This window comes from Bidens hawaiensis, unplaced genomic scaffold, assembly GCF_021521415.1.
Source record: "Bidens hawaiensis isolate Kalapana, Puna unplaced genomic scaffold, B.hawaiensis_p1.1 tig00036018_1, whole genome shotgun sequence".
Lineage (NCBI taxonomy): Eukaryota > Viridiplantae > Streptophyta > Magnoliopsida > Asterales > Asteraceae > Bidens > Bidens hawaiensis.
In genome coordinates, this window is record NW_027496287.1 from 18,042 (window position 1) to 29,628 (window position 11,587).

Genomic DNA, 11,587 nt, shown 5'->3' on the forward strand with positions numbered 1-11,587 from the left:
GAAACATTACTTAACCCCCAGATTATCCATAATCTACTTGGGGTCGATTAGTGTTTCTTCATAGACCGATTTTGGTATTAATCTTATACTTAACAAATAAGGGTTATTATTAGTACTAATATTACTACATAAAAACTATTATTAGTATTAATATGTTGAGTTTACTATTATAGGTATTTATTATTAATATTATTATTACCATTATTATTACAAATATTGAAGTTAAAACTATTATTAACAAGATTATTATTATTATTATAAATATTAAAATTGTTATTAATATTATTAAATGTCATATTATTATTATTTATTAAAAATCATATTTTATCATTAATTACTAGCAATAATATCATTATAGTATATTATGAATTCGTTTAGAAATCAAACCGAGATCGAGTATAATATCGTTATTTACTATCAATAATTATTATTATTATTATTTTTTTACCAACAACATCTTAATTAATATTAAGATCTTTATTCTCTAACTATTATTATTAGTATTATTAATAATAAGTACGGTTATTATTTTACGTCATATCGTACATATCTATATATCTATATATGAAACACTTCTTTTAAAATTATTATTATCATTACTATCATCATCATAAATAATATTATTATAAGCTTCATTATAAATTCATTTTCATAAAACCGAACTCGTGATTTAAACCCGTCTTTTTTTCTTTTAATATTGGTTTAGCTATTTCAAAGCCCAATAAAATAATATTTTATTATTAATTATGTACGAGTCCCTAATCATTAACAAATTAACCGATAATCCGATTTACAACCGAACCTTCTCGTCCAATGTTTCCAATATAATTTCATTTTGGTTTCAAGTTCATTAATATATATTACGTTATTTATTTTAGCTAAGGTGTTTATCGTTTCAAGTCGGATCTTTCATTTACCGTTCGAGCTTCATTTATTTATCTATTTATTTCTCGGTTCATCAGTCGAGGTGAGTACTTTCATACCCCTTTTTTTATCTTTCGTTTTGAGGTGACATTTCATACTTATCAAACTAAATGCTTTAATTACTTGCATCTTAAACCCACAAACGTGATTGTATACCTTACTTGAATAATTGCTCGATTTGGTGTTGTATGCTTATTTAACTATGTGTTTACAGCTTTTGGATGGTGAAACTATAAATCCTATACCATTTGGCAAATGGCAAGGTGTCGCTAACGTATGCTATTAACGATAACTATAAATCCTAGACTACTCGGCATCTCCTTGTAGCTAGGTGGTGCTAATGTAAGCTTGTTAGCAACTGTCATAAAATCCTAGACTAATTGCCAATAGCTAGGTGTCGCTAACTTGTTTAGCGATAACTATTTACTCCAGTTTATAGCTCTTATTTATTGTTTTGTATACAAGTTTTGTGGATTTTCGTACTATACACTTATATGCTCAAACTTATGAATTGCTCACCAACCTTTGTGTTGACAAACTCTATTTTATGAAATGTTACAGGTTTGACTTTTGTTGACTCGAGTGCTTGATGGAAAACGTTACCAAGACTATTAGGGTATTAGTAAAACGAACAATATGAATGCTATTTGTTTATATGAACGAGATGTGTTGTTATTGATTTGTTGAAATAAATTGAGTTGAATAAATATTGTCACTTTAAATAGTGTCTTGTGTATTTGTCCAATCACGTTGTACCCCGGCATGTTCTGCCGCCTTTGGTCGGGGTGTGACATAATCTATATTGTTATATTATAAATGACAATTAAAAAATGTATAAAAGTAACTATGCATACATTATATATAAATAAAACAAACAATTTTTTTCATATAAATAAGTCGAGCTTGAACGTTTGACATCGAGCATAATACAAAAACGAATTGAGTCGGGCTCTCTTAAGCTACGCAACTTGAGATTTAGCTATTCTAGAATTTAACGATTCGGGCTCAAGTTCTTAGGGTGCACAATGACGTCTCACTCTCACCACCAAACCAATGGAGGGGAGGTGTTCCTCGCGGGCTTCCAAGTTGCGTCACCATCCAAGTTGATGCTTTGCTGATCTTCACGGTCCCCCAACTTACCACACCATGACTTCTTTGGCAAACCTTCCATGTGATCCATTTTCCCCTCCCAAGTACATATGTCGGTGTTCATCACCAAATTCTATGTCACATCACATTCTCCATCTTGTTCTCACACCCCGAACCCCCATCCTTAACTTAAACTAGTTGAACTCGAGTTTGAAGAAGCTCATTCATTTAAGCATCCTTGGTCAAACTCATACACTAAATATAATCATAACAATCACTTAAAATTTCATCAAGTAGTATATTTATGTTATTCTTTACAAAAGGAAGGTTGTTGTGGAGGCCAAATAATGTCCATTATGCAAATATCAGTTGGAATCGACTGAACATGTTTTATCATCTTGTTATATAGCTTCGGTAAAATGACAATTCGTTAACGAGGGGTTCAGAATCCCCTTGGTGTATGTGTTTGAGGTGAGTGATCTCCTAATTTCTCACCTCATTGTTGAAGTTCATACTATGAAACAAAAGGCAAGCCATGCATTAATACTTATGACATGTTGGTGTGTATGAAGGACAATAAATGAGGCCATCTTCAACAATAAAAGAGTCTCAATTAATAAACTTAAAGAGGATATCAAGACATATAGTTTTCATTCGATAAAAAATATGAGGAGATAAGAGGGGATAGAATGGCAAACATGGCGTTTGTTTTCTCATTTAGTCATTTAATTTATACTCTAATCGGATGTACTTGTACTTTGATGTGTATGTTCTTGACTAGTCTCTTACTATTTAGTACTTTGTTGGTTTTGTAATAAAATTTGACCGTTAAAAAAGAAAATTAAAATACTAAGTATGTTTTGGTGAAAATATATAAACTCGACTCTCGTTATCAATTGGTTAATCATTTGTTTTACAAGAAATCACTTAAAATATTTTTGTCGTATTACAACCCTCGAACATGTACAAAAAAATATACAAAACCCTATTTATGATTTTTTTCTTTTTAGAACAATGATTCTTTACCTTTTTGCATGGGTCAAAACTTGATGAACAACCATTCCAACTTGCTAAAAAAAAGTGCATAAGTTTATTTAATCAACTTAACGTACAACAAGTAATTATATTTTAAATATATTTTTGTGCGTCTTTGAGGAGACGTTTCAATGGGTAAATGGTATTTCTTACGATCAAAAGGTTAAGAATTTAAATCATTGCATGCAAACTACGATTTATTCATCTTAGAAAAACCAAAAGCTGCTTTAGTAAAATACATTTTAAGTAGTATATTTGTATCCCAGATGACTATGAAAACTTTAATACAATTAATTGGAAAAATTCCTACAATAATCCGTGAAGAGAGAATTAAGAAATTCTCAAATTAACTTTCTTTTTGAATAATTTCTAAAATAATCCGTCCCTACTTTATCTTCACGTTTAAATTCGGAAGTCAAAGCTGACGTTTGAATCTCTTTGTTGACTTCCGAATTTAAGCGTAAATATCTAGTCGAGACGGGTTATATCGGGAATTATTAAAAAAAGAAGTCCTCCCTTTAAATTAGTTATTTAAAAATTTTTCACTTAAAAAACTAAGTGAGTTATTACACAAAAAAAAATAATGATACCACTATTATTCAGGGAAACAAAATCATAGATCGTAAAGCCCACGATTTGTGACTTAAATCCCCAGTTAATTAATAAAATAATAACACCACCGTTATTCTGTCTATGAAACAAAATCTAAGGTCGTAAGGCTTACGTCACCACCTACACTGTGTCTTTTGCACCGGTGTATTGCGTGTGGGCTTCTTTTGGCCATTCAATCATTTACAATATCTTCTTGTCCTTACTTACTTACTTCATACCCCACCTACCATCATATACATCAAAACCCAACATGGTGTACTTAGCTGCTGCTGTTAATCACTGATGGCGCCATTAACCTATACTGAAAAAAGCTATGCTTACTTCTCTGCTCTCACTCAAGCCATCGACAAAAAAACTTAAACGGGTAGGTTTCTAATAATAATAATAATCGTTGTTACATTTTGTATTGTTTAATTAATTGATGGGTTGATTTTGAATTTATGATCCAGGCACTTGCTTCGCCAACTCAGAGACGTGACTTGTTACAACAATTGTTTGCAGATATTGCTTTAGAAGTTGACGATCGAGCTAGAGGTAAATATATTTATTTTCAGTTTTGCTATCTATTTATTTATTTTTTTTTTTTTTTGTCAGTGGATGTTTGATTTTAACTTTAAATTGTCACCGGTACTAGTATTGAAGAATTAATTACTGACTGCATTGAAAGATGTCACGCAAAATAATAAATTATGGTCTTAATTTGGTAGCTATAACGGTATCAGGTGTTCATGTGAATATCTTAACATTATATTATGTGATGACCCTAATGCACTTGATAGTTTTTTTTTTTTTTTTTTTTTTTTAACGACCAACGAATTAAAGCCCGGTTACTCTGGGCAACCCAAGCTCGCCCTCTCCTTTTCCAGGGAAAACCCACCGCCCGAAAACCCACTGTGGTAAAACCCAGTTGAGACCTTGCAACCTATCCATTTCTCTCCAATGCCAGTTGAGCTAAAGCTCATTAGCCGCACCTGATCGTTTTGTTTATCATTATTATTATTATTATCTTGTAATTTGCCAATTCGTTGTTAACTGCTTACTATATCTTTTACCAAATAATAATCATTTTCCATTTATGTGCTTGATTGCCCGCTTATTATAAGGCGAACTAGCAAACTACCATAATGCATACACATAAAGAAATAGTTTTTAATCTAACACGACCGTCTTGTTCTTTTGGGTCTTTGGATGTTCTTATTTTCTTGCGATTGAATTAAAGCAGAAGTAATACTTGGTGTGGAAGATGCATCAATGGTGCAACATAAGGTTAGATTATGTTTTTATGATGTGCTTGCCGATCATTTTGCCTCTAAACCTAACGAGCGAGGAAAATCAATACTTGATCTCATTGTTCAACTATGGACCCAGCCGTTTGCTTCCCATATTTTCACATTATTGTTCCATAAATGGGTACGTCTCGTATTACATTAATGCTATGGCAATACTCAAAATAGTATTCTTGATTTATTAAATGCACATGATTTTGTAATATCTGTCTTGTAGTTGTTTGAAGTCCAACTTGATAGTTCTGATCTCCTCCTTCGTTACTCTTCGGCTCTTGTCCAAGGCGCTACAAACGTCTTCTGGTACGCTCTTTGTAACAAATTTCAATTTTTATGGTTTGTTTGTACAGTTATGGTATATTTGTATGTTTACTGGTAGGTTTGATATCCAGACTAACACAGTCCACTTCCAGAGTCTTTTCATGATGAGTTATGTTTATTAGTTTATCTGTATTAGCGATACGGAGTGAAGATCTCTAAATTATTCTCTCCTTTTTTATTAGTTATAGTATCTTCTAGACGATGTTGCATTGGTGCCCAAGAAGTTGAACAAAATTCCTTTACAGGTTAAATTCTTGATTCTGTACATTGAACTGTTAAACGAGTCGTGTTAGTGGGTTGTCAGGGTTGATGCTTCACACTTACATGACCCCTTTAATCTGAAAGGGAAAATTATTTAATTTTTTATTTTGCATATTAGTGCTTCAAAATTTACATATCATTTTATGTTTTTGAAGGAACAAAGTTAAAACTATGCCAACTTATTTTTTAAACTTTTAAATTTTGGCACCAGTTTAATACTTTCATGTCATTACATAATACATTTTCTTTTAATTTGTAAAGTAAACAAATTGGTTAAATGGGCCAACCTGTGAACCCGTTGGATTGACATGAACACAGCCCGTTTAGCTAAACAAGTTTGCGGTTTGACAAAACCATCCCGTACCCGTGAATTTCATGTTAGGTTCATGCAGGGCCGGCTCAATCATTCCGGAGGCCTAAACCGAAATAAAACTTTGAGGCCCTTTTCATAATTTTATTTTTTTAAAAATACATATAAAAAACAACGACCTTCTTTAGGTCATGCCATTTTATGAAGATAGTTAGTTTTGTTGTTATATGCCATAATAATACAGAAACAATACAATCGATAAGATAAAATTTTTAACTATAAACAAGAACATATGCATGTATAAAAATATATTACATTGAGTAGGTTTAAAATTTGTCCATCCAACTTAAAAGAAGTAAAATTGGGCCTAAATCAATACATGCATATATATGAGATTTTAGTAAATTGAGGCCCAAGAAATGTAGAGGCCTAAAGCAAAGGCCTTAGTTGGCTTACACTAGGGCCGGCCGTTCATGTCATGTAAGAATTCACACCCCTGTGCGTGATATATCATGCACTAAAAGTCAGCTACATTGAAAAGAGCGAACATTTGATTTTTTGTTTCATTCAGGCCCAACGAGATTTGTTTCTTCTCTTGTCAAGATTCATATTCCTTTACAATCAAGGTATGGCAACACATCTAAAAAATAATCATTTTTGCTTGTTTGATAGGCATCAAACCGCATCTTGTTTTTGCTTATTGCAGATGAAAAGCTTGAAAGCTTCTTCCAGAACTTTCCGGAGTTTCCAAATGCTTTCCTGATAGGCGGTCCAGCAGATACTTTTGTTATTGAACTAACTGATCAGGTGAGACCATACACTATATAGTAATATGATAATATATTATCTCAGCATCATATCAATATGACACATTGTTTGGACAGCTTCAAAAACTGAAAGTGGAACCTGTGCTTTTGCATTATCTATCCCGCATCAAAGTTCTACGGGGTATTTATTTATTATTCTTCATTCATGGTGAATATGTTTTTAATGAGTTCACAAATTTAAAATTTCGGTGGTCTAGTTCAGGTCTGGAGTTGAGGATGACAACTAGTACCAGACTTAAAACTTGCTTGTACAGCTTCACTTCTCCTGGTGGGCCCATGTATCCAACACGAGTGGTTCGCCATGCTGGCTTGGGATGCTCTTGACTTTCTTTTCCCGGTCAGTTGCAGTTTATCCTGTCACACTGGTTTAGAGGGTATTGATGTTGATGTATGTAATTATGATATTAATGTTTTTGAATAATGTTTCAGGTTGGGCGATATCCTCGACACGTAATTAGCCTCTTTTTCAGGTTGTTGTATCCATGGTACTGGCCGTCATCTTGTTGGAACTTTGTATGGTCATGCATACAAGAAATTTTGTACTCCATCAAAACTCAAATGTTACCTAGCCGTAACCACCACAGGTATTAAATGTGGATGGTTTAGGGGTGGGTATATACAAAGAAAACTCTAGGTGTTGGTTAAATGTTAAGTTTGTTGTAGTTTGGTTAATCCTACTTGATATGCTTACATCTTTCTTTAAAACTGATACTTGTTTGCAAACTGCTTCAGAATGGTTGTTTATTACTAGTTCATGAAAAGTATGGACAGATGAATTTGACCAGGATTTACTTGGCCAAGCATAAGCGTCGTATGGGCTTTGTGCGTGCATATGATCTTTGAAGTAGATTAATGCTCATCATGTTTAATATGAAACTTTAATTTGCTTATTATTTGAATTTTAACCAATTTTACTACCAGTAAATAAAAGAATTCCTACTCAAAACATTCGTAGAAGGATTTTGTGAAGAGTCTTATGTGTATAAGATAAAAAGAATTTCTACTCAAATACTCAGAGAACCATTTTGTGAGTAGTCTTATTTGTATAATCATCCATTAAATCGATTCAACAAACCTTAATAACTCGCATTTCAACCAACCAAACATTAAAAACATAGGGGATTTCTTTGTTATGACTGACTTTAGAGAGAGAGACACAAAGAAAGAGAAGCAACTCTATTAATCGATATTCATTCTCATAGATCATAGTGTTCCAAGTACACCGAACGAATGGTTAGTTAATTATTATAAAGACCCATATTCTATACAACACTAACATTATACGTACCTTATTAATTACTATTGTGGCCAACAATCTGTGTATAACATCGCTACTATGAGATTGGATATCGATGATTTGAGTTGAACTCGTTTCTCTTTGTTTTCTTCTTTCTAAAATTGATCGTAACAAAACTACATTAAACACCCACAAACAAACACATGGGTGCTATGTTGAAAAACGAGAGTTCGCAATTTCTGGATGCACTTCTACAATTAGCATAACAGTATTTGAGAAAAAGGCAAAAGCACAGCCTCATTAGCCAGAACCACCAGGCAGGTGCCGGAATCTACTTTTGGCCCCTAGGTCTTCATCTCATCAAAGAAGTGGTGGTGGTAAATTGGTGGAGAGAGGAGTCGGGCAGACATAAAGGTAGTATGTAGTATTGTCAAAATAAAACATTGGAACATTTAACCGGTTACAACAGGCTCTACCGAATGGTGGTGTGGGCTAAAATTGAGTTGCTCTGACTTGCGTTCCAACACATTTCGTTTTATATTGTTTCCCTAAAACATTTACCGGTTATAAACTTGATAAAATATCACCGTTTTATCTTGTAGATTGTTATCTTGAAACAATAGGACACTTAGGCAGCTCAACACGCTATGAAATAAGAACTTGGCCAATTAACCATTAACCAGCTTCCTTTTTGCAAAGTAAACATACTTCATTTTGAAATTTCTTTAATATCAAGACATAGGTTGACATAATTAAGTTCATGGCCTGGTTATCTTTACCAGTAGCCTGAACATACATCATACAACAACAAAAATTATTTATTTCTAGTGTGACAGATTCTGAAACCTATAATTTATTATTGATAGGATGGCATCTATATGAAACCCCAACTATCTTGACCTGACTGGAGACATTGGGAGCCATCAATAACAAATTCCTCACAAACTTGTTTCCTTTACGGTCACAGCAAAATACGTTTGACAACCAGACCAAGTATGAATCAGTTGGCTGGGTTGATCCAAAATCCGGCCACCAGTTCAACTGATTTTAGACCACCCCTAAACCTCACCTTACTTGAATTCTATATGGGCAATTCACCTTTTAGTACAATACAATCTTACTTAATGCATCATGTTACGTGTAGTATCTGCATGCTTGTATTACCTTAATGGAATCGCACATCTGAAGGAAACTCATAGGCGAACCGATTGCAGATTGCAGCTGCGCCCTCTGTTCCAAGGCTACCTGTTTTTCACATTCGTCAACAGGTTACTTAAGGCAAAAAAAAATCACTTCAATATCATAAGATGGTCAATATAAGTAGAAAGCTACCTCAGATTGATGCTGATGCATGATAGGGATAGTAAATGGCAATATTATCTTTCATCATCTTCCACACATGTCGGTGAAGATAAAAATTATAGTCTCCTTTTGATGCCTAAAAGAGAAGCTAAAGAAGGTACAGGAACCAAATCGGAGAATAAATGCGATGATCCATCAACTAAAGCCACGTTGTTGAAATTTTATAAAACAAAAACATAATGCAATAAAAACTAAAGCTCTAGATCCCCCCCCGAGTGCTTTTGTCCTTAGCCTAGAGGGTTGAAAGTTCATAAAATACAAACAATACTCGTTGCAACTCGAAACACACATAAGTTTAAGAAAGATCAACAAGCATGTGACGCAATTCAACTAGTCTGCATTGATTCCAAATGATACTTTTCCAGGTCAGCATCAAGATCATCTGCAGATATCTTCTCTCCACGTCCTCCTCTTCCACTTCCACTTCCACGTCCACGCCCTCCCCTAACAAATCCCCGCCCACCTCCAACGCCGCCACGTGGCCTTCCAAATCCACCAACCCTACCTTGTCCACTGTTTCATACATCCAAATACAGCGTTAATAATACGTTAGTATCCAACCAGAACTAAAACATAACGATTAAACACTAAATGTGAAGGCATACCCTCTAGGATAACCATTCATGTTTCCAACAGCGTTATTTGCCAATGGAGGACCACTAACAGGAGCCACTAGGTTAATTCCCACAATCTCTACTTTCATTGGCTTCCCATCAAGCTGGACATTGTTGTACCTCTTGACAGCTGCTAGCGCATCTTGTCGTCTTGCAAAAACGATCTCAGCCGTTCCCTTCACCAGATAAGAAAATTGATTTAAAGCTTAGGAATTTAGCAAGATCTTTTACAACACAAATACCAAAACGTTTTAATAACTACCTTTGATCTCCCACTTCTATCGTAGTTTATAGAATACTTCTTCAAATCACCAACTTCTGAAAAAAGCTCCTGCACAGATTCAAAGATTCAATCAAGTTCATCCATATAAGAATAACAAAAATCTCCATAACTTTAAAGACATAAAAACTTTCCATATTGTAGGTTCTGGCTTCAAAGTAGGGAAGAGATTTTGTTTTAAAAAACACTGGTACCATACCGATACCGAACTTGTACTGATACATACGGTACGGTATTTAGTACTACTAAATTTTTGTTATTTTGGTATTTGGAACCAATTGTCAAAGTGAAGTTTCTCTTGTGTATAAGACACTGGTACCCAGTATTAGGTACCGATATCGGTACCTTTCATTCTTGATATGGTATAGAAACTGATACGGTTTATAGAACATTTTGTATGTTTTGGTCTTGGTACTATAGTTTCTGTTCACAAATAAATTTGATACAACTTTTGGTACAGTCTTCTGTACCCAATTTTGTTCAAATTGTGTATCGGTATACTCGGTACTTCTACGGCCTAGGGTGCAATCTCATCCCTATCTCAAATTACACAAATTTAAACTTACTTTCTCTTAGATCCACCCACCAATCAACAAACAACAATCGAACTAACCGAATCAGTTTATCTAAGTAAACAGAGTATAAATTACCTTAATATCCTCATTGGAGACTCCATAATCAAGGTTCGATACATAAAGCCTCGTCCCGGTTTCAATCCCAGATGCCCGCCCGCCCGGTCCACCGATATTCTGATCCGCAACAGCAAACAAATCATGGTTCCAAGGAGCAGCATCCGGTGCCTAAATCAGAGGCAGAAAACCTTTATAAATAATCACCACCAACAACAACAGCTACAAGCCAGCAATTGGAACTAAACAAGCATCAAATCAAATCAATCCGATCTAAACTATTGAACCTTAGGCCCGCCGTAAGGAGTAGATCTGTAAGCACCACGGTTATTGAAGCGGCGTGAAGGTGCTGGTCCAGCTCCAGATGCTCGGCCACGGCCACGGCCGCGACCGCCGCCGCCGTCGGACTTCTTGTTGTTCTTGATTAGGTCGTCAAGCGACATGTCTAAAGCAGCACCCGCCATAACTTGGAGGAAATTAGGGTTTGAAATCGATAGGGGGAAAGTTTCAGTATTTGGGTTGAATGATGGGTATGGTTGAGACGGGTATTTGTCCTATTTATTTAGAAACAAGTACACGAGGCCGTTTAATTCTACGTCATAAAGCTCCAACTCTTTTTTAACTTTGTGTTACTATGTAATATGAAAGTTCGTGTTATTTAGTTGAGACTCAAGTTTGATTTTTGTTTGTGTATAGTAATGAATTATTTGAGCTAGGTTGTCAATTTGAATCATGAGCTCACCTGGGTTTTCGTCCCACCGAGTGTTACGTCAAAAAGTTTTGTTTTTGTGGCGGCACAATGG

At 34.5% G+C, this 11,587-nt stretch overlaps 2 protein-coding genes across 2 annotated transcripts; one reads left to right on the forward strand and one right to left on the reverse strand.

Moving 5' to 3' along the window:
* The first annotated feature begins 3,934 nt into the window (after positions 1 to 3,934).
* On the forward strand, positions 3,935 to 6,938 carry LOC143588132 (uncharacterized). The gene is made up of 10 exons (XM_077069231.1): positions 3,935 to 4,024; positions 4,110 to 4,194; positions 4,883 to 5,070; positions 5,164 to 5,246; positions 5,323 to 5,377; positions 5,453 to 5,509; positions 6,407 to 6,461; positions 6,542 to 6,642; positions 6,720 to 6,783; positions 6,860 to 6,938. The coding sequence occupies exons 1-10, from the start codon at positions 3,974 to 3,976 to the stop codon at positions 6,874 to 6,876; spliced, it is 756 nt and encodes a 251-aa protein (XP_076925346.1). The 5' UTR covers positions 3,935 to 3,973; the 3' UTR covers positions 6,877 to 6,938.
* A 2,438-nt stretch (positions 6,939 to 9,376) lies between these two features.
* LOC143588133 (THO complex subunit 4A-like) lies at positions 9,377 to 11,314 on the reverse strand. The gene is made up of 5 exons (XM_077069232.1): positions 11,072 to 11,314; positions 10,806 to 10,955; positions 10,138 to 10,206; positions 9,867 to 10,051; positions 9,377 to 9,774 (listed from the first exon to the last, which is right to left on the reverse strand). Exons 1-5 carry the CDS (start codon positions 11,246 to 11,248, stop codon positions 9,588 to 9,590), a joined length of 768 nt encoding a protein of 255 aa, XP_076925347.1. The 5' UTR covers positions 11,249 to 11,314; the 3' UTR covers positions 9,377 to 9,587.
* Positions 11,315 to 11,587: the final 273 nt, after the last annotated feature.